At 42.7% G+C, this 23,709-nt stretch overlaps 1 protein-coding gene across 2 annotated transcripts in view; it reads left to right on the top strand.

Annotated features, from left to right (window-relative positions):
- n4bp3 (NEDD4 binding protein 3) overlaps positions 1-15,996 on the top strand; it is a 109,706-nt gene extending 93,710 nt beyond the window's left edge. For both annotated transcript variants that reach the window (XM_080201125.1, XM_080201124.1), the window contains exons 2-4: positions 6,674-7,129; positions 12,309-13,127; positions 15,133-15,996. In XM_080201125.1, coding sequence (XP_080057251.1) covers positions 6,713-7,129; positions 12,309-13,127; positions 15,133-15,768 — 1,872 coding nt within the window. In that variant the 5' untranslated portion in view covers positions 6,674-6,712 and the 3' untranslated portion in view covers positions 15,769-15,996. The remainder of the gene's footprint in view (positions 1-6,673; positions 7,130-12,308; positions 13,128-15,132) is intronic.
- The last annotated feature ends 7,713 nt before the right edge of the window (positions 15,997-23,709 follow it).

Raw genomic sequence — 23,709 nt, 5'->3', positions numbered from 1 at the left:
AGGGACGTAATAAGCACAAACATCTCTCGGATTCATACACTGCTGGCTCCCCTAGGCCACTGGATATCCCAATTACAAATTTTTTCCAAGAGGTAGGTCAAGAGTTTTCCGTTATTTAAAAGCCCACATTTGAATTTCCAGAAGCAAGGGGTGAATTTTTTGGCAGTTCTGTCTCGGGCAATGTTCCAGAGCCAAGAAAATATTTGAAAAGCTTTGATTTGAGGCAATTCTCGTGTTCTGGTGTGAACACTGACCTGTTTTAATAAGGGAAATGGTTATGAGAAATAATAGTACCATCAAATATTCTTGTGTTGCATGTGTTCTGACTGCACTAGCTATCTTTGTCCATTCTATTAGTTTGAGTTATAATTGTCAAAACTGCTGAATGATATTCTGGAGTGACATTATCCTATCTATACGTATCTGCTGTGCTTCAATTCCTTCTTCAAAAGTTGAAGAGCCCAGGGGCTCAGATGTTTCAACAGGCCAATAAACTTTGGGTTTCTCAGCCAAGTTTCATTATGTATTCTTGGCTGAGACCACAGACATCCATTAGTGTACCAAAACCCCCCAGGCCCAGGGAAAGCATTGCTTGATTGACAGCGCTGGCACAATGTTTTATGAAGAAAGGCTTGAAGTGTTTCCCGATGTTGCTGTTGATACTTTAAAGTGTCTGGATGATTGACACTTTTATTCATCTGAGGTTAAAAACTTTTTTTTTAAAGTGGAAAATTATCAATGCTTGATTTTTTTAAAGGTTTTTTCTCAAATCATGCTATCACTATAGGGTTTGTTGGTCTGTGCAGTTTATAGTGGGTAATTGGACAAGTAAGTGTTATAGCTTGGCATGAGTGGCTATGGGGGTTGTTTGCAGGCACACCTTGACTTGAGGGCAAGGAGGCCCATCAAGGTTATTTGGGGGCATTTTCTTGGCAAGGGGGCTTTAATAGGACGTTTTGACCTTGTATTTCAAAGGTTTCCCTTGTGCAAAGTATGGTTTGTGACACTTCTGAGGTGTTGTGAATCATAACTCTTTGAAAAGAGCTGTCCCATCTTCATAAATATTGTGGAGGACCAGGACATGGTTCTTCTGCAATACAGAGCCTAGTTCAGGAATGCAGGGCATTGGCTTTTCGATCTGAACCAGCCTGCACCCTTAAAACACACCTCTGAAAATGACACACACTATGAATAAGGTTGGGAATCCTGGAATCAAGCCCTATTTACCAATTTTAAAGTATAGCAGAGTCCAAGGGAGCGATCTTACCAAAGAAATTCTGCCAAATGAGCGTGAAAACGGGAGAAATTTGCCTTTTTTGGTCAACTTAAAAGTTGAATCTTGCCACATTCTGGCAGAACAAACCTGACAAACTTAAAATTTGCCAGTAGGGGGAGTGGGCCCAAAAGCCATCTGATAGCAGCAGAGGACGCCACTGTGGGTTTCTGTGCTCTGAGCCCCCCACTATCTCTTGTTCTGCTTGGAACAATCAAGAGAGGCAAAAAAATCAGGTGCGAACCTGATTTCTCGGCTCCCTCGTGGTGTTACCGACTCACTACCCCCATTGACCATGGGGCGCAACGGTAAGATTGTCCCCCAGCCCGGTCTTCATGAAAAGCAGCCCTTGGTGTTTCTCCACTCCTACCTAATGAATATTGGACATGACTAGAGGCAGATGCTGTTTTATTTGGGCAGTTTGCTTTCAGGAACCATGCAATTTGGAACTGGCCCCCTATTTACCTCCTGTGAATGAGAGGGGGAGTAGGGCAGGATTTCTGGATTTGGGTCTCCACAGCCCTTGTCCTGACAACTGAGATGCACCCTTATAACAATTCAGACCTCAGTGTCACAACTGGACGAATCTGTTCAGAAGCAAATTGGTAATTGAATAATGGCCTGTTATTACAGTAATTTCTCATTCGCCTGAGCTTTGCAGTGATGGGCAATTTTGATACCAGTTATAATGATTACTAATGCATTTTATGATGAGTGCAACATTTGCTGGATTCTGGTTATCAGGCCCACACTGAGTGAAGGAATAGGGAAGAAATAATTTCATTTGGTTCTGAAGAGACGAGATCACAGCAGCGTGAAGTGAGAACTGGAGGAGAGTAAAGATTTCGAACAATATGAATTTGGCGAGACGGAGTGAGAGAGGGAAGGAAGTGCTAGGTGGGCTAGCTGATCTAAGCCACTGATACAAGCAGAATGAATAAACTAAACCTAAAAATGTCAGCACAGGAAAGGATAGTGATGTCATTACTCGCAGATGTTGGGAGTTTTAAGCACCAGGTGTTGACACTGTGGGAAGTGTCACGATCTTGCATAGAGAATGCTGCTGAAATTTGCAGATGACACTAAAGATAGTACAGTTCATTACTTCAGAGACCAGAGGAAGCTGAAGAGGAATATTAATATGACTGAGCAATCGGCTAAAAATTGACAAATGGAATTCAGCATCACTGCTTGTGAAGTGATGCAGTTGGGTTTAAAGAAAAGCAGTAACGGAGATCAGCTTATTGTTAAGCCTATTTTTTTAAAAAAAACAATCTAATGGAATTAAGTCTTATCACTAAGTAGGGAGTATAAAAGTCAAGATGTAATGGTGATTCTAGAAAATGTTATGTTAGAATAGAAGCCACGATTCTCTGACCTCACTCATCCTGCCACCACTTCCAGCAAGAAGGGAGAATTTGGTGCCTCAGCCATTCACTGCAGCAGGACTGGAGAATCCCAGCCCAGCCCTGGGTGAGGGCAGAGGATTCTGGCTATAACATCCAGCTGTAAGAAGCATGCGAAAGGCTTGGAGAAGATAGAAGGGTACATTCACTGGATGCATGAACCTAGAACTAGAAGGCATGCCCTTAAAATAAGGGGGAGCAGATTTCAGACTGAGTTGATGAGGAACTTTGTCACCCAAAGGGTTGTGAATCTGTGGAATTCTCTGCCCAGTGATGCAGCTGAGGCTATCTCATTGAATGTTTTTAAGGCAAGGATAGTTAAGTTTTTGAACAGTAATGGAATTAAGGTTTATGGTGAGCGGTCGGGTAAGTGCAGCTGAATCCACATAAAGATCAGCCATGATCTTAATTGAATGGTGGAGCAGACTCAAGGGGCCAGATGGCCTGCTCCTGCTCCTAGTTCTTATGCTCTTGTGGTCTGGTATAAGGAAAGTCAAATACCAAAAAAAATTCATTTTTCTCTGGAACAATACAGATTTAACATTATGAAAAGCTGGAGTAGGGGAGACAGAAGCAGACTGTTCCGATTAGCTGAGAAAGTTATGAGACTGTTGAATTCACTGTCAGGATGAGTGAGTCAGCTAGAAACGATGTCAACATTAAAGATTGGATTGCATGGTTGGAGGACGAGTGGGGAGTAAATACCATTGGAACTACTTGTTTCCGTTGAGATTAATCACAAGATTAGACTTGTGTTGATTGATCTGTCTCTGTGGAATGCCTCCTTTTGTAATCTAAGTAGCAAAGGGGGCAAGTAGGATTTCTCAGATATGATTTATGAAAGATGTCTTTTGTCTGATTACATAGAATTTACAGCTTAGACACAGACTATTTGACCCAACAAGTCAAAGTTTTTGTTCATGTTCCTGACAAGCTTCCTCCCATCTTCTTCTATCCAATATTGTCAATGCTGCCTTCTGTCCCTCGCATTCCACCACCCCCCCCCCCCCCCCCCCCCCACCCCCACCCACCTTCCCGAATATCATGCAACTACATTCTGAAAAAAAAGTGGAAGAGTGGTCCCGAAGGCAGCTGGGGACAGATCTGCCTCTCTCTCAAGAGTCCTTAGAATTGCTTGGTTTGATAATGATTTCTGCATTGTCCTTATTGACGGCAAGCTGATTAAAGGGACTCCTTTTTTTGGTTTGATATTTGTCCCTATTTATTGCTTGATCTTCCTGAAAGCCCTTGTAATTCTGAAGCAATTGTTCAGCCCGTGCCAATGAGTAGTTCTGGAGCAGCCGATTGTAACTGTTTGGTCTAAGCTCTAGTGACATTTGCATGACTTTTAAACTGATCAGTCACCCCTCAATTTAGTACTAGAGATATTTTTGTAAGTCTCTGTTATCCACCTGAAGTATTTATTTCCTATTACTGGGGTGAAGACTATGTATAATAGTCTCTCATGCTAGTTGCTATTATTTTCTCCAAAGTCCGCTCATGTGATGAAGGATCGCATCTATTTGGAGGGAAAACATTAACTCTTGTGTGATCATTAGGGATGTAAGGAAATTGCATTGACCCTGCCACCTTCATCAGTCCTCCATTTGCTGATCCGAGAAACTCTGCATTATGGTAAAGACTGGGGGGAAATGGAATCTGTTACAAACTACACATTCCATTCTTCACTAAATCTGTTAAGGACCATTGTTTGAACAGAGTAGGAGTTTTCTCAGCATCTATTTGGTATAATCAAATTTGGAACACTTGTAAACTAACAAAATGGGTCATTTCACAATACTTGAATGGCGGGGCAGGCTCGAAGGGCTGGATGGCCTACTCCTGCTCCTATTTCTTATGTTATGTTATGTTATAACAAAAAACAGACCTTTTGCTCCCAAAAAATGACATGGACCTCCATCACTCCAAGTAGCTGTGAGGTAGGCTTTATTTCACTTTCTTTGAGTATAACAAAATGCACCATCACTTAATACCTGCACCTGCTGGAGTGTGGCAGGTTATGGTAAGTGCTACAAACACCTTTCCTCGTAGTCGCTTAAATGCAGTGCTGGTCAAACAGCAGGGCATTCATCTATGGAATGTTCATGGGTGGAATTCCGTTGTTTGGGACTAAGACCTATGGTGAGGACAGCAATGTGGAGTGAAGGCTGGCGGGAAACCATGTCTTATCTTCCAGCCCCAGTCTCATTAATTATGCATGCGGGGGGGGGGGTTTATGCTGTATTCCGTGGTGGGGCAGGCATGGTGGTGCCAAGTCCTGATATCACATCGCATATCGAAAAGGCATCCATATCACTGACCCACCACTGGAAGATGGAAACACCCACCTTGGTTTTATCATTTGTGCACCTTTTATTGCTCGAGTCACAATGCAAGTGTTTTCCAAACAGTAAGTTAGGAATATATAACAACACTATTGCATGGGTAAGGAGTGAGGTTTGCTTCAGGTTTTCAGTGAAACATTTAAATGAACAGTTTGCAAAACCGCTCAGACAACTCTGTTTTTCTACCAGTTTAATTCTCATTTGACTTGTGTCCAGTTGGCACTGGCTACTTTTTTGGGACACAGTTTCACAGTTACTGTTCGCCGTATGGTGCCTGACCCCAGTGCCCAATTTATATGTCATCAGGATATTTAATCCTTAAGATGCAACACAACCAGAGCACACACCACCCCCCCCCCCCCCCCCGGTTTCACCTATTGTCATTGTCTACACATGTCCCCTCTTCCAGCAGTAGACTGCATTATGCTGAAGGCAAGCGCTTGAACTGAACCCACTCAGCTGCTCTGTTTCCCTCCACCCAACTGACAGCAGTTCGGAAGATTAAAATAAAAAATGTTTTTTTTGCTGAATGGTTTGTCTAATAGAATAAGGAATGTCGCAGACCTCACTTATCCCCACAACTAATACATAAAAACTCCTGGCACATCACCCATTCATAGCTGATTCTGTACACTCTGCAGAATAAATTGAACCAGAGACTGGAATAGATCAGCTGCAGAATGGTGACTTTAAATCTGATGGCTCACCACTTTCTAGCAGCTAGGATGAGCAATATATGTCATCAATATATGCAATCAAGTAATGAATTTTTTTAAATGTCATTATAAGGGTATATTTAGCAAAGGCAGTAGTGGGTCTTGCTGCGGCTGTATAGGGCATTCGTGAGGCCGCAGCTGGAGTACTGTGTGCAGTTTTGGGCGCCGTACTTACGCAAGGATATTTTGGCCTTGGAGGGAGTGCAGAGGAGGTTTACTAGGCTGATGCCGGAGTTGAGGGGATTGAGCTATGAGGAGAGGCTGAATAAACTAGGCTTGTACTCGTTAGAGTTTAGAAGAATGAGGGGAGATCTCATTGAGACGTATAAGATGATGAATGGGATGGATAGGATAGAGGTGGAGAGACTCTTCCCGCTCAGAAAGGATAGTAGGACTAGGGGGCACAGCCTCAAGATAAAGGGGGGGCGGTTTAGAACGGAGTTGAGGAGGAACTTCTTCACTCAAAGGGTGGTGAATCTCTGGAATTCTCTGCCCGTTGAAGTGGTGGAGGCTGCCTCGCTAAATATTTTTAAGACGCGGGTTGATGGGTTTTTGATAAGAGAGGGGATTAAGGGTTATGGGGAGAGGGCGGGAATGTGGAACTGAGCCACGGCAGATCAGCCATGATCTTATTGAATGGCGGGGCAGGCTCGAAGGGCTAGATGGCCTACTCCTGCTCCTATTTCTTATGTTCTTATGTACAAAGTATTCAGACTTTGTGAAGGATCCTCACTGCATTTACCATTTACTGTGCAGTAGGAATGTGTTCACTTTTTATTTTCTCTGTCAGATATAGATGGCTTCGCCTACACTCAGTAAGGGAGTAGATGCGATTATAGTTGGCTTAGTCTACACTCAGTAAGGGAATTGAGGGAAACATGCGGTCTACAGCATTGCAATTGATCTCTAAATTACCTGTCTCCTTCCTTCTAGTGTTGCCACCGAGTTTTTTCCTTCGAGTCCTGAGGGTCCATGGCTGCAGTCCAAACCTTAAGTGCATCCAGTGATCGCAGCAGCCATTGCAACAACCTCTACCCTTGTTCCCCAGGCAACAGCAAGTGCAACATGGGAAGCGTTGGTAGTTTAATGGCTGAAAAACAAGACCTTCTAAGTGATGGTCTGAAGAGTAACAGAAATGGAAATGCTTACAATATCAGGCAGCCAGATGGGCTGTTTAAAAAGGGATTGACCCAAAGAGAATTACTGAACTACCTAAACAGCACTAAAAAAGGATCAAAGACAGAGAAAAGGATTGCATCTGGGAGTTCTTCCATGGAACGCTGCCGAAAAGATGGACAAGATGAGATCTATGGGCGGACATGTTTTAAGGATGGGAAGGAGGTTGATTTGACCAAGAATTCACTTCCCGTTGGAGGAAAATTTGAAAAGGTACTTTAAAGTGTACTAAATCTTTGAAGTTTGACCATGAGCAATGGATTTTCTTTTTAGAAAAGCTAGCCAGATTTCTTCTTAAGGGGGCAATTAGGGATGGGCAGCAAATGTTGGCTTTGCTAGTGATGCCCACATCTCACGAAAGGGTATTAAAACATTATCCCAGTTGTCATTTTATCCATTTTTCATTGAAGTTTTCCTACATTTTTTTTCTGAATTTTTATCATCTTTTTCTCTATTCCATTTCTTTGATTCTTGTTTTTAAATATGGTGCCTTCTAGTACAGCATTCTAGATCCCAACATTTCCAAGTGAAAAAGGCCACCAGAAGGAATCTTTTTTTCTTCTTCAGTCTATCAAAACCTCCCATCTTGAAAATCTCTGTATGGTTTCCTATTAGTCTCTTCCATTCTTCAGAAAATGATCCTAACCTTTCTAACCCTCTCCTTACAACTGAAGTCCCTCATCCCTGGTAACATTCTGGGTAAACACTCCTGTACTCTTTTCTCGTTCTTTATGGGTGCAATCTTATCACCCGTTCATGCCACGCTCCCATTGCAGCAAAGTGGGAGAATTTGGCAACAAGCCTAGCCTCTGTTGACTGTAGCAGGATGGGAAAATCCCACTGGCGTGAATGGTCAGAAAATTCCAACCTCCATCTTTCCTTAAAAGTGATGCTCAGAATTGTCCTCAATACTCTAACTGAGGGGTAACCAGGTTATTTATGTCTAGCTCGATTCTTTTATTTTTAGGTTCCATTCTTCTTTTTATAAACCCAGGCCATGTTTTATATCTTTTTAACCACCTCATCAAGTTACCTTGCTCCCTTTTAACGATTTATCTATATGAATACCAAGGTCTCATTTTTCAAAATGGTACCATACATACTGTCTGGTCTTTCAATATTAGTTCTCCCAAAGTGCATCATTTCACATTTTGCCACATTGAACACACCTGCTATGCTTTATCCTATTTTACCTATGTCACCCTGAAGTCTATAACTTACCCTCATTGCTATTTACCACAATGCCAACTTTCATTGTAGAAATGAATTTGAAGTTTGGAGAAGGCATTTCTTTGAAATGCCTTCTTCAAACTTTATTATGCTACTTCTTGCATCCAAGTCGAGGTAGTTTCTAAAAATTGGAAATAGGTAATGGATCCATATAGGACCCGTGGGAAACCCCACAGCAAACCACATCCAAGTCTGAAAAATATCCAGCCACTACTTCCTTTTGCACCCCCCGCCCCCGTCCCCTTGCTAACCCAATTTTGGATCCGTTCTGCCACTTTCCTCTTAATTCTACGAGCCCTGCTGTGTGTCATTCTGTTGAATGCCTTCCAAAAGGCCATGAATACAACATCTGCTGTATCTTGATCAACCATCTCTTTTTTTGAACTGGGCACAGAAGTAGGCCACTTGGCCCCTCGAGCCTGCTTTGCTGTGTAATGAGATCACGACTGATTTGTTTGTATTTAAAATTCACATTCCCATCTGCCCCCACTAACCTTTGATTCCCTTGCCTAACAAGAATCTATCTACCTCTGCCTTAAAAAGATTTGACCACCCCACCTCCACTGCTTCTTATCAAAGAATTTGATTTTCAGTCCTGTTTTGCCAATTAACAAGTTTATGCTGCCTGTCTTGATTAACCTATGCCTTTCCAAATGAGAGTTTATTTTGTCCCTGATAATGGTTTCCAATTACTTCCCCAACCCAGGTCAAAATCCTGGAATTCTTTCCCTATCAGCACCGCAGATGTGCCTAATCTCTGGGACTGCTGTGGTTCAAAAAGACAGCTCACTACCTTTTGAAGGGCAATTAGGGATGGGAAATAAATGCTGGCGCAGCCAGCCAATGCCCACATCCTGTAAATTAATGTTTAAAAGCTGGAAAAAGGAAATTAACGCAGATGTTGGAATTTGAAACAAAAACAGAAAATGCTGGAAAATCTCGGCAGGTCTGACAGCATCTGTGGAGGAAGAACAGAGCTAACATCTTCCTTGCTATGAATTAAATCCTAAATCCAACTACTTGTTGAAAGCCTCCTCCTCCTGTTATTTTCTTTGTCATCCAGAGTGGACTAATTTTGGATTGTCCACCTTTGTTTTCTAAGGATCCTGATCCTGTATCTGAACTATGATATTTCCGAATCCCACATTTTATATCCTAAAATTAATTGCCCTGTCGATCCACCACTGATTGATTGACAATACAGCTACTAACAGGGACATTTTATAGTTTTTGCCGTTAACTTGGTGGGGGAGGTGTGTACAGTGGAACATACCTGTTTACTTTCGACTGGTTCCATCAGGAATGGTTGAAAATGCTGGTAAATGTTGACTGACCAAATACGAGGAAGTTGGCTTTGGAATTTAATGGGATATTTTGTTAATTCGCTATTTTGCAAACTCTGCTTGAATTGTGCAACACCCTTGCCCCTCCTGACTTCTAAAAGGGTGAGATTTTCAAATTTTTAGGAATGTAAGATATTAGACTTTTGCAGAAATTAAGAACATAATTAAAAAATCTCAGACACTACATGTTTAGCGAGGAAGTTTAACGACATAAAAGGAAAGGACAAGTGACAGTTAAATGTTACTCTTTAGAACCCTCTGTCTCTATTGGGATTCACCTGAAAGGGAGGATTACATTTACACGGACACAAAACTATTTTGTGTTATAAAAATGCAAAATAATAGCAACTAAATATATTTCAGAAAAACAAACACAATATTGCTACGAATACAGCATCATTTCCTGGCCAGGAAACTTAATGAAACCAGAAGAAATGTGCTATTGGATCTCAATTATAATGTGGCAAGGCCAACGTTGGACTGGGGTGGGCACAGTAAGCAGTCTCACAACACCAGGTTAAAGTCCAACCGGTTTATTTGGAATCACGAGCTTTCAGAGCGCTGCTCCTTCATCAGGTGAGTGGAGAGGTAGGTTCACAAATACGGCATATATAGACAAAGGTAATTGCGTCTTTATCTATATATGCCGTGTTTGTGAACCTACCTCTCCATTCACCTGAAGGAGCAGCACTCCAAAAGCTTGTGATTCCAAATAAACCTGTTGGACTTTAACCTGGTGTTGTGAGACTTCTTACTGTCTGTTATATTAATGGAACTAATCCGACATTAGGTGTCTTAGCTATTAGTCCATGAACCCAACATACACAGTTCACTGAGAGTCATAAGATCCCTACAATGCAGAAGGGGTCATTCTGCACTGTCTCTCCAGCAGAGTACCTTACCCAGGCTCTCTGTCTGCTCTATTCGTGTAACCCCATATATTTACCATGGCTAATCCATTTCACCTACACATCTTGGGAGAGTAGGGCAATTTACCAAGGCCAATCCACCTAACCTGCACATCTTTGGACTGTGGGAAGGTTCCAATGCTGGCATCTCCACATCTATGGGAGGAAACCAGAGCACGAGGAGAATGTGCAAACTCCATACAGACAGCCACCCAAGGTTCCTGGAATTGTGAGCCGGAGCTGTGAGGCAGCAGTGCCACTGGCTGGGACCGTCTGTGGAATCCAGTCCGCTGCTTTGAAGAATTTAGTGAGATTACCTTAGCATTCCCAGCCAGTAGAGACTGGACCATTTACATTACTATGCAGGCTCTACTGTTTCGTGAGGTGAAGAGATGCTTTCACGTGTAGCAACACACTCTCTCATTTATCTCAGGGTATTGCTATGTAATTACTCCACTAATCTCAGTTGGACCATGAGGATAGTGGTTTTGAGACTGAATGTGTCATGTTAGTGCAGTTACCAGTGTTCATTTGATGATGGGTGGCTGACCTGATGATAAGCTTGTGTATATAGCTGTTGACTATAATTATGAGACATTTAATTGAAGTTCTTGTCAACTTCAGTATCTGACTGGAATTGTCTTTAAAAAAAAAACCAAAAAAATGTGTGCAGACCTCAAATGATGTGGAGGTAGGATTGGAATCAGTCAGTGTCTCAACATCATTTATTTTTCTCTCTGCATCCCCACTGTTCAGTTAAACTACCTTCTGTTATTTCTTTGAGAACATGAGTAGCATTTTATAGCCTCACTCATCCCAAAACTGTAAATTCCTGCCTGAGATTAATGGATCTTCCCATTGTCCACCCCTCGCCCACTCAGATTCCCGTGGTGGGCGGGACGGTAAAATTCCAGCCCATATCTTTTTTTACAAGTTCTTCTTTGGTAAGGCAAGTAAAGATGCAGAAGTTGGGTTTAATGGAACATACAGGAGTACACCAATCATTAAGAGCTGCTTTAGACCCGGTCCGTACAGGGCTGGTGGAAGAATCATCTATGTCGGAAATCAAATCAATATAGCTTCATCTTTGCATTTGAAGAGAATGCCCAAGACTGGGGGCTTGAATAGAGACTTCGGCTATGCACAGTGACCTGGATTGGGAATGTCACCATAAGGTGGTTTCCAACGTCCTGACAGTTTTTCCACTGCACAAACTCAGAAGAATATAAAACCTTCTGACTGACTAGTTCACAATGATGAGCATGTGGGGCAGAATACTTTGAGCCAGATTGTTGCTATTGTGGCAGGAATCTCATGTTATGAAATTTCCCAAGTTGGCAGACATTTGTGTTCATTCTGGGGAGGTGGGAGATGCGGGATGGAATCTCTGCCATCTCTGGAGGCGGTTCAAGGTCGGGCAACTACTGAAGGGGGCTGCTTAAAGGGCTCTGTCCAAGTTGTTTTAAAGAATAAAGCTTTCAACGGCCTGATGCCACGTCCTTGCCCCCTCTGTGCCCCATTCATGGTTCTCCTGTATCCAGGCCAACTCACTCATTATGCACATTGTATTTAACACAATTAGCTATATTATAACAATTGCCAGTCTTGAAACACATAAGTAATACCCCCATTCGCAAATCTGCTTTAAGAAAAAGCTACTTCTCTCACAACACTAAAGGTTTCCTACCTGCACTAAGAGGGAATGGGGAGGGTGGGAACAGAGAGAGTGGGAATCCTGAAATTACCTCCAGCCTGCCCATTTTAATGGCCTTCAGAGTCAGCCCAGGTCTGTGAAGATCTGGCCTTTGACAAAGTTTATGCACAGATCCAGTGAATTACAAAGTAGCAAACTACCATTCAAGAAGTTTACTTTTGACTTCTCTCCCACCCACCTTTGTCTTTCCTTCACAGTCTCGGTCTCGATCCTCTGCCTTTAAGCCTGTTGTGCCAAAGAACTTCAGTTCAATGCAGAACTTGTATCCGCAACAGAGCAAGGAGCTGTCTGACAGTACTGCCAGCCTCAATTTCTTCAGCAAGATGGATCATTCATCACTGAGGAATGGAAATGAAGCGCAGGATTACTTCAGGACCGTCAGTCAAGAGGAAGACATGTCCGACTCGGGAAGGAACTCGATGACTAGTCTCCCTCCATGTGGGACAGGCCTGAAGCATCATGTGGGGCAGATCAGTGCTTCCATGGGTCAAATCAACCACATTGGGTCAAATTACCTTGACGGAGGATCCAAGGAGGTGGCAAACTCTGACAGCGGCCGGTATTCCTGTAAGAGCATGGCAGTCCTCAGCCGGCTGAACTACCAGGGCAATATGTCCCCCTCTTGTGAGCTTTCCCGGTCCATGGAGGACGTTGTCAGGGAGTTGGAGGACCGGCTGCACGAGAAGGAGGTGGAGCTGAAACATGTGAGGAGGAACTTGGACGAAAGCGAGGATGCCATTGCTCAGGTGTTTGAGGATAAACAAAGGCTGTGGGAGAAGGAGATGGGAGAACTCAAGCGTATATATGCCAGCAAGCTGCGTCAGGTGAGCCAGCAAGCCCAGCGCTCCCAGCGGACTCTGCAGCTGCAGGTCTTCAAAGTCCAGCAGGAGAAGAGGAGGCTGCAAGAGGATTTTGACAAGTTACTGAAGGAGTGTGAGCAACTCAAAGGCCGATGTACATCTTACAGACAGGAGCAAGATGACATAACCCCAAGGCTAGAGGAGACTAAATGGGAGGTAGGAATATTTTTAGATATTTCTTGCCATTTATTATCTAGCATTTGTTTAATAGGTTAATGGCCATATATTTTTACTTTGGTTTCAGTATATAGTGGAAATCACTTTTTATAATCCAATTTACCTTTCCATTAGCAAATGGAGGAAACTATACCATTTTGCAAATGTTAACTTTAATCCTACTATGTGAAAAAGCTTCACTTTTAGTGTAATAATCTATTCACAGGAATATAATGCAAGTGCTGGGAAGTAGGACTAATTAGATTACTCTTTGAAAGAACGACACAGGCTCAATGGGCCTTCCCTGCTGTACTATTCTGTCATACACCTTTTTATTAAGTTGCAAGCAAGTACCATATCAGGTATACATTACTGATCAGCAGGCGTCGGGGACATGTGCCAGTCAAACTGTGTTTTATTTTCTCCTTCCCTCACCTCCCCCCCACATCACTTCCATTCCCATTCTACCCTAATGCCCTGAATGCAAACAGATGTGGGTTCTGGAGCCTCAGCTGCCTCAGCCAAGTGATCATCCTTCACATGTAAGCCTGGATTGTGCATGTCAAGGAAGAGGGTGGCACAGTGGTTAGCACTGCTGCCTCACAGCGCCAGGGATCCGGGTTCAACTCTGGTCTCGGCTCACAGTCTGTGTGGAGTTTGCACATTCTCCCCATGTCTGCTTACAGCGGGTGCTCCGCTTTCCCCTCACAGTCCGAAAGCTGTGCGATTTAGGTTGATTGGCCATGCTAAATTGACCCTGGTGTGGGGTTACGGGAATAGGACCTGGGTGGGACTGTGGTCGGTACAGTCTCAATGGGCTGAATGACCTCCTTCTGTACTGTAGGGATTCTATGATTCTGTTCTATGATTCTAAGATGTCTAGTACAACACAGGAACCCCTTGTCTGACGTACTTTCTGGAAGGGCTCGCTGTATTTCAGTTAGGTGTCTGACCCCTGGCTGATTTTATTATTTGACACAGCCCATGCCGCTGGGATCAAATTTGGGGATATTTCTGCGCATGGTGAGTTCAGTACTCTGCACCAGTGAGTGTAAGCTGTTGGACCTTTCCTCTGTTCATTCCTCTGCCTTATACTTCATGAAACTTGATTTCATAAATCACCAGGAAAAAGGATGTTTCGATCCTCTTTTAAATGTGAAATTCAATGTCTGTTTTGTCAGTATAACATGATTTCCTTCCCACTGACATTCATCGTTGGCCGTGACCATTTCTACCTCGTGGTTGATGCTTTTTAAAATATTAGAGGGAAAGAATGTAACACTGAAAGAATGTAACTCTTCCAGAAATGTGTAGTCAGGGCTGCCCATTACTTCCAGCGTGACTGAAGGTAGAAAAATTAAATAAAGGAACAGTGAAACGGCACGGTGGCACAATGGTTAACACTGCTGCCTCACAGCACCAGGGTCACTGGTTTAATACCGGCCTTAGATCACTTGTCTTTGTGGAGTTTGCACATTCTCCCAGTGTCTGGGTGCCCTGTTTTTTTTTCTCACACTTCAAAGGTGTGCAGGTCAGATGGATTGGCCATGCTAAATTGCCCCTTAGCATCCCAGGATGTGTAGGTTAGGGGAGTTAGTGGGGTAGATACGTGGGGCGACGGGAATAGGGGTAAGATGCTCTGTGGGAGAGTCGGTGCGGACTCGAGGGGCTGAACGGTTTCCTTCTGCTCTGTAGGCATTCTCTGATTTAGTGGTATGTTTGAATCCCCCAGGAAAGAAGGAAAACAGACTTGAGATTTCTGGTTGGTCAGTTCTGCCAGCTATAATTGGATATTATGATACGGTACTTGCCTGCAATTTAATAAAAAGGTGAATGACAGAATAGTACAGCAGGGAAGGCCCATTGAGCCTGGTGTAAGAAAGGGAAATTGAACAACTGAGGTGGACTTTAATGAAAATACATGTTTTGTAAAAACCCAGCCGTTGGTGCTCTTAGCTTATGGTGGCCAGAACAACCAATGTACTTGATATTTGTCTCGTTGCAGGTCTGTCAGAAGGCTGGTGAGATTGCCATGTTGAAGCAGCAGCTGCGAGACTCACAAGCAGAAGTGGCGGAGAAATTAAGTGAACTGTTCAGCCTCAAAACGCTCCTCCGTGAGCTCCGAGTGGAGCTCTGTACCAAAGATGAACAGCTCCTGCTATTAAAAAACTCTCTGCAGACACAATCCATCCAACTGACTAAGGGCACCGATGCCCTGCAGCAACAGGAGGAAGCCAACTTGCTCCAAGAAGCCTCTCTGAGGAGAGATGGGACTCCTGAAGAACTGAAGGCTTTCTTGAGTGGGGAGACAGATGATCTGAAGGCCAGGGGCCTTCAGGAGGACAGTGCCCAAGCTCTTGCCCTCCAGGTTGAGAGGCTGAAAGCAGAACTGTTGTTGGAACGAAGACAGTGTGAAGCCCAGGCTGCCAGCTTTGAAATTGAGAGGAGTACCTGGCAGGATGAAAAGGAAAAGGTTATTCAGTATCAGAAACGACTGCAGTCCAGCTACTTGGAGATGTACCAAAGAAACCAGGCCCTGGAGCAAGAAGTTCAGGAGATTGCGGCCAAAATTGAACTAACGGACACTGATGTCAAGCAGAACCTACCATGGATAGAAAGAATCGAATCCTCCGAAATCTGACAGTTGCCGAGAGGCAAAACTGTATCATTCAGTGTTTGTTGATTCAAAAGATTAATTTTAAAAAATGTAATTCTCTGATTAGTGTTCGATTTCTTATAGTGACCAACTACATTTCACATAAGGGTGATGGTTGTAGCATTTGGGTGATACTGTGAAGTCGGACGTAACAATAGCAGGGATGTAGTAATGGGTACTTTCCATTTACCAAAATGAAAAATGGATGGGGTGAAGGGGGGATGAGGTGGGGGACGATGGGGTGGGGTGGGGGAACGACAGAAAGACAGAGAGCAAAAATAACCTAGAATTCTTGGTTCCTTTTCATTTCCAAAATTCACCTGTCTGGATTCCTCTCAAGTTTAGAGAATGTTGCACATAACTTGTGTACACTCAAATGGTTGCAAACATGACGTAGAGCAGCCAATCCCACGTTTAAACCCAGAATACTTCAGAATGTGAAATGATCCAAGGCCATTACTTTTTATACATATTTATATGTTACCATCAATGCAGAGTGGTAAATTAGTGCAATTCCTCATCAGTAATCTGAGTCAGTATTTAGTTTACGTTTCTTTTTCTGCAGATGTTAAAATAATCAATAAGAGTAGAATATTTGGTAAGTAGTGACAAAGAGTTTTGTTCTTGATGGTAACAATTTTTAAACACTTCATGTAGGCCTCCGAAAAGTGCATAAAATCTTGTCAGTGTTCAACTTTACAAGATTTCTCCCCTCTTTTCTATGATGGGGTCTGTTGATTGTATTTTATTCAGGTTTTGTTTTTGAAGGAAATATTATTTTTCACCTGCAAGCCATAAAAACACATTTCATTTCCTTTTGTAAATAATTTTCCCCCATCACATTTTCCTTCTACATTCTGCTTTGACGGAATTGACACTTTGACCTGCTCGGGATCTAATTCTGAAATCAGTAGTAGACAACGAGTAAACTGACGTACCTTTATTCTTTTCACGAGATCCCGATGAGAAATGTTTTATCTTTGTCTCACTGAACCAGTCCTTTCCCAGAGGGCAAGTGTCAGGGGACTCCCAACACATTTCCTCCTATTCATACCAGTGATAATCTTTGGCCTTGTTTGCTGGTGCTCACTGGAATCCAATGCATTAACCTGATGATTGTTCAATGCAGTGTCCTCTCAAAGCACACCAAATGTTGCCCAATTGTGGGGTTCTTTTTGGCTCTGAAAAACTTGGGACACCTAAATAAAAATTCCACAATGGACAGATCCGGGTTTTTGCCTGTAATTCTGCCAATGACTGTAGCTACGATGGGGTGTTCACCCAAGGAGATGTCATTCTGTAAGCTGGGCTGTTGGGATGCCAGCGGGTAGACTAAATTCTTTATTATTTTCACATCCCAAAAGGTTTCAAATTGGAGTGAGAGAAACAAACGTGTTCATCCTGCATTTATGTGAAGCCTGGTTTTGTGTATTAGAGTATCCCAGAGCACCTCATGTAGAATGTATTTGTTCTAAATTGGTGAGTAGCCATTTGCTCACAGCACAGTTACATAAACAGCAATTAGCCTGTTTGAAGTTGATTGAATGAGGAACGTTGACCAAAGCACCTGGGAAACTCCATGGGCTCGATCTTATCTGCCATTCACACCACGCTTCCTCTGCAGCAAACTTGGAGAAATTTGGCAGCCAGCCAAATCTCATTCACTGTAGCGGGATGGGAAAATCCTGCAGGCGTGAACAATGGTAATGTTCCGGTCCATGTTTTTCTTTGAACATTTGAGTGGATCTTTCTGGTATCCTTCTTCCTATATGATTAAGTGAATGTAGCTTTGTTTTAACATGTCATCCGAGCTATGCACATGTTCTCAGTCTAGCACTAAAATGCCACCCTAGATTGTGTGTTCATGACCTGCAGTGGGACTTGAATACCTGACTTTCTGAGTGATTCTAACTGAGCTGAGATGATACCAGAAACTAACAGCAACATCTGAAGACTAGCGAATAAAATGTACGTGCTAACAAACTGAAGGTTTCCAAATGGATTGGCTTCCATGACTTTCAGCAGAATGAAATGTTTCACCTCCTGCGTTCCACGTATGACCTGGACACTCCCATATGGAAAATCAGAAACTACTTGCTAACTGAACAAAGGTTCACTGCTGCAGGTTAATCAGTTGTGTCAGGTTCTGTGCTCGGTGTGGGGGTTTGACAGGCTATAGCAGATCAGCTTAAACTGAATCTTTTAATCCTCCTCCTCCTCCCATCTCAGTGTTCTTTACAAGTTCACACCCTACGCTGTTAAATTGCACTCATCAGTTACTATCCATTTTATGAGCTTAAAATAATTTCCCCTTGCCAGTAAAGACTGTAAAGTCAGGACTAGAGGGCACAGCCTCAAGATAAGGGCGGAGGGGGGGGCGGGCAGTTTATGTCAGAGTTGAGGAGGAACTTCTTCACTCAAAGGTTGGTGAATCTCTGGAATTCTCTGCCCGTTGAAGTGGTGGAGGCTGCCTCGCTGAATATATTTAAGTCACGGGTAGATAGGTTTTTGATGGACAGGGGAATTAAGGGTTATGGGGAGAAAGCGGGAAAGTGGAACTGATCCACTTCAGATCAGCCATGATCTTATTGAATGGCGGGGCAGGCTCGAAGGGCTAGATGGCCTAATCCTGCTCCTATTTTTTATATTCTTATGTAAAGTCTTGTGTCTTTCTCTCAATCTTTGCTTTACCAGTCTGCATCCCTATCCACTGTCTCCAGTGTGGTGGCTCATTGCAGTCTCCTCTGTTTTTCTAAATCCCAACAATGCAGAAGGAGGCCATTCAGCCCATTGAGCCTGCACCAACAACAATCCCACCCAGGCCCTATCCTCATAACCCCACATATTTAATCTCCAGTTATGTGAGTGTTGAACAATTGCCAAAGAAACACTGAGTCCAGGTTCCTGCCCACGTGGTTCACCTCTGTAAAAGTGTGGAGACTGAGATGCTATGCTGTGGTGGCAGAGAACTCTCCCCAAATAAATTCGTCTTTGCTTGGTTTTGATGGGAATGGTTTAGAATGAAATCATTTGACATGCTGTATTTTTGCAAGGTTTGCTGTCCCGTAAGTCATGTGACAGGAATGTCAGTCTAAACATGATTTGTACGTCACTATCTTGTTTCAACTGCTCCACCCAGCTCCACTCCCCTTTCACTAATTAGTACCAGGAAGGTTTTGTGTAATATATGGCTCAAAACAACCAGTGTCTTCAACTGGCGTATAGGAGAACTGGATGGCCTCAGTTCATTTGATGCGTAGTGTTTAAACGTTGGGATAAGACTTCCAGGACCATAAGGGGTCCACAATTGAGAAGAGTCACCATACGTGATGCAGCTCCACAACAGCAAAGTTAAACGGCTTAGAATTCAAATATGATCTAAACTTGTCAGTCCGAATGCAGATTCATAACAGGTGTAGTTAAAGGGACTTCCTCCTAAGAGTCAATTTAAAATGGGATATTCGGCTGGAGTAAAGGAATCTTTGTTCTGCATCTCGCCCATCTGTTGCTTTTTTTAAAACCAGCATTAAGATTCCTTGCTTTGAGCATCAGTATCATCAGAAAAAAAACTGTAAAGTTATGGGTAAACAAAAATGCCGGCAAGAGTAGTTACAGGTCAACTTTGTCAACTGCTCCCTTGGAGGTCTCATTTATTACCAGCTTGCATGAGTGCTGTCTTTCAGATTCATTCTTGGCTTGTGTGTGCAGTCATGGTTTTACCACAGTCCCATAAACACTTTCTGTCCTGCCCATTTCCACATGGAGCAGCTACACCACTGATTTGACAAGATTACATAGAATTACAGCCAGAAGCAGTCCATTTGGCCAACTGGTCTGGTTATGCTTTACCAAAGCCTGCTCCCACCTGGCACAAATCCTTCTGCTTTCATCACGTTTACTTTAAAATGCAATCACTTTGTAGTATTGAGTGGCACTTGAGGCACTGGTGCAGTTAAACAAATCCTACCCCACTTACTGGTTAGACCAGGGGAGAGAGGAGAGGAACGGGTGCCTGAACTGATTGAAGCTGTCTCCGATTCCATTCTCACAGCCCCTAGAGCCTTGCAGCAGTCTGGGTGGTTAGCGGAATGTTAGGTTTTGCTAAATTCATAGTTATTTTGTTTTCCTTAATGATAATTTTCAAGGATTTGGTTTCTTGGCCCTTGAGGTGCTCTTTGCATTCGGTTTTCTTGTGGGAACTGTCTCGGACTGTATACAAGTTGATGCGCTTGAGAGAATTGTTTTAGAACTCATTTCCAGCATGCTGGTTTGACCTGTATTTTCACACAGCTTGCTTTTCTGTCAATCGTGGTTGTACTGAAGGCTGCTGTCCTTGACCAATCTGTTCAGCACACACTTATGTAATTCTTGTATCAATTTATGTAGGACTGTGAATATTCACCCAATTCCCATTTGATACCAGCAGTGCTGGAAGGTCATACAATTATACAGCACAGAGGAAGGCCATTCGGCCCATGATGCCCGTGACAGCTCTTTGAAAGAGTGAATTTAGTCGTTCTTCAAATGTTTGATTTGGTTTATTATATCAAATTATAAATATACCAAATTCTTCATAGAATCCCTACAGTGTAGAAGGAGGCCAGTCGTCCCTTCGATTCTACACCAATCACAATCCCAGGCCTACGCCGTAATATCACATATTTACTCTTCTAATCCCCCAACACTAGGGTTAATTTAGCATAGCCAATCAACCTAACATGCACATCGTTGGATTGTGGGAGGAAACTAAAGCACCCAGAGGAACCCATGCAGACATGGGGGCGAATGTGCAAACTCCACAGAGACAATGACCCAAGGCCAGAATTGAACTCAAGTCCTTGGCACTGTGAGGCAGCAATGCTAACTACAGTGCCACCGTGCCATCCCATAATTCTCTTGATAGTTACTATTGAAGCTCATTCCATTGCCCTTTCAAGGCATATGCTCCAAATCATACTTTATAGAATCATACATTGCAGAATAAGCCCTTTGGCCCATCAAGTCTGCACTGAAACATATTTAGCTGTGTTTTTTAAGTAACCATCTCCTCTGGGAATTTTAATGATTATCTTAAAAACTGTATTTTTAAATTTGTTCTCTAGATGTGGGTAACATCGGCGAGGCTGTGTAATTTTTCCATTCATATTTGTCCTAAGGGGGCAGTTTTCTTCAACTGTTACGAAGTTCATATACGGTAGGTTTTGGGAGGCTATGTGATTGTAATTTAAATTTGGCCAGGATACATCGGTAAACCTGCTTCCCTTTTAATATGTGATCATTTACATTCATCTGAACAGGATAATAGAGCTTCAATTTAAAATCTCAGCTGAAATGGTACTTTTGCGAATGGGGCAGTCCAGCAGTACTGTTAAGCTAGAAGATATGGCCATGTCATGGGTGTGTCTTAAACCCACAATCTTCTGACTTGATAGAATGCTCCAAATCAATTTAAATGAATACCCCTGCCTTGTTAGCTGCTATAATAGCAAGGCCAAGCTATGGATTTGGGAGTGCAGCGTAGCCCCTTGAAGTCAACATCTTTCAGATTTGTATTGGGGCAGACTGGCTGGTGAGAGTGTTCTCCTCTCGAGAGAGAAATGTCTTATTTTCTTGGAATCCCTCAATATTCTGAGTTACAATCTTTCAAGCCTTTTGCCTCTCCTGTTGATGAGCTTTTTCTTTAGGTAATGGAGATCGGGTAAATTGTGTGTGGACATAAATTTAAATAATTACAAATGTTAGTAATTAAAGTTTACTTATTGGTGTCACAAGTAGGCTTTCATTAGCTCTGCAATGAAGTTGCTGTGAAAATCCCCTAGTCGCTACACTGTGGTGCTTTTTTGATACGCTGAGGGGGAATTTAGCATGGCAAATGCATCTAAGCAGCATATCTTTTGGACTGTAGGAAGAAATCAGAGCACCTGAAGGAAACCCGCGCAGACATGGGGAGAATGTGCAAACTGCGAACAGACCCAAACTGGGAATTGAACCCGGGTCCCCAGCACTGTGAGGCAACAGTGCTAACCATTGTGCAATTATAACTATCTCATCTGAATTCATAAGCTACACAGAATCACTGGACGTGTGTACGTTTACTTCTGCTTATGCCGATAACTATACACCATCAGATTTGGATTTCAAGTCAATCTTCCCTTGCAAAAGCAGATCACTGTTTTGCATCAGATTCCGGGCCTCTTTCACCATCAAAAGAAGCTCGGCTGTATTTTGGAGAGAACGTGGTTCCTCTCTTTGTCCCTCCCCTCACCCTACCCCGCGCCCCCAGATTGGCTGTCTCACTTCATGGTGTGTAAATGTTCTTTATGCAGGCTTAAAAGAAAAATACCGACCAACCATACAAAGATGGGTAAGTCAGAAACTATGTCCGTGTGATCAATCAGCATTTGTGTTACAAAACACTCTAGCTCCATCTAGTGAGAAAGATGTCTCCCACATTGTCTCATTGTCTTTTCCCCATCCACCACTTACTTTTATCACTAGGTGACTGTACCTGTTTCTGCTGTTGCTAAGGGCAACTTGGTTAATTTTAGAATTTTTTTTTAAATCAATGTTTGCTGTAGCAATTTGAAGTAGCTATCCGGAAAATGATAAGCCAGTACCTTAACATTGTTTGCTTAGTGGCTACGGCCGTATGTATTAAACTTGCTGTTTACTGGTCATCTATGACTAGGCCTCCATTAACCTAATGGACCTAAATAAAAAATATTTCAAATAAAGATTGACTTACAGTAATGGATTCTTTGTTTGGAATGACTAATATATGTAATGATGTAGATGTGTGCTAAATGGAGAACTCTATATCTTTTGCATGTATTGAAGTTATATTTGGAAGGGTGTTGAAAAGCAGTTTGTATTAGGAGAACTAAGTTATTTTCAACCTCTGAGTCCATATAGAGTAATTCGCCCTGAACTTGAATTTAAAGTTTATTTATTAGTGTTACAAGTAGGCTTACGTTAACACTGCAATGAAGTTACTGTGAAAATCCCCTAGTCATCACACTCCAGCACCTGTTCGGATACACTGAGGGAGAATTTAGCATGGCCAATGCATCTAATTAGCAAGTGTTTTGGATGGTGGGAGGAACCCAGAACACCCGGAGATAAGCCAGGCAGGCACGCGGAGGACATGGAGTTCAGACAGGCAGTGATCTAAGCTGGGAATTGAACCTGTGTCCCTGGCACTGTAAGGCAGCAGTGCTAACTTATAGTCATCGAGTCATGATGCATAGGAGGCCATTCCGCCCATTGAATGCATGCTAGCTCTTTTAATTTCTGTAAATTCTTTGGAAATGACACGAGTTTACAAAATTCATTCAAGCTGGAACGTTGATAAAGTGCGAATGAGCTTTCTTTGTTTCGCAAGACTGTAAATGGTATCTCCTCTCTAAACAATCTAAAAACCCAACATACTCGTATTCATAAAGACTTGCATTTATACAGCATCAATCTAGATCTGACAGTCACTCAATTCCTTGGAAACTGAATATCATTGGCCTTTGAATCTAGAAGGTGAAATGGTTGCCAAGTCTGTTGACCTCCAAAGATTTTAAAGATCCGTGTGACTAGAAAAGCACCGAGACACACACATCTCGAAACACTTTACAGCCTACAAAGTACTTTCTAGAAGTATAGTTACTGTTGTAATATAGGAAACATTTCAGTTAGTATGTGCACAGAATGGTCTCACAAACAGCAATGTGAAAATGACCAGGAAATCTGTTCTTTTGTGATGTTGATTTGAGGGATAAATATTACTCAAGAGATCTGGGATAGATTCTCTGATCTTCCAAATAATGCCTTGGGATCTTTTACAAGGGCAGATTGGGCATCTGTTTAACTTCTCATCCAAGGACCAGCATCTCCAGCACTGCAGCGCTCTTTCAGTACTGCTTACCTAAACCCTGGAGT

Source organism: Carcharhinus amblyrhynchos, chromosome 13, assembly GCF_965287045.1.
Source record: "Carcharhinus amblyrhynchos chromosome 13, sCarAmb.v2.hapA, whole genome shotgun sequence".
Lineage (NCBI taxonomy): Eukaryota > Metazoa > Chordata > Chondrichthyes > Carcharhiniformes > Carcharhinidae > Carcharhinus > Carcharhinus amblyrhynchos.
Note: the sequence above shows the minus strand (reverse complement) of the source record. Positions and strands in the feature narration are given on the sequence as shown.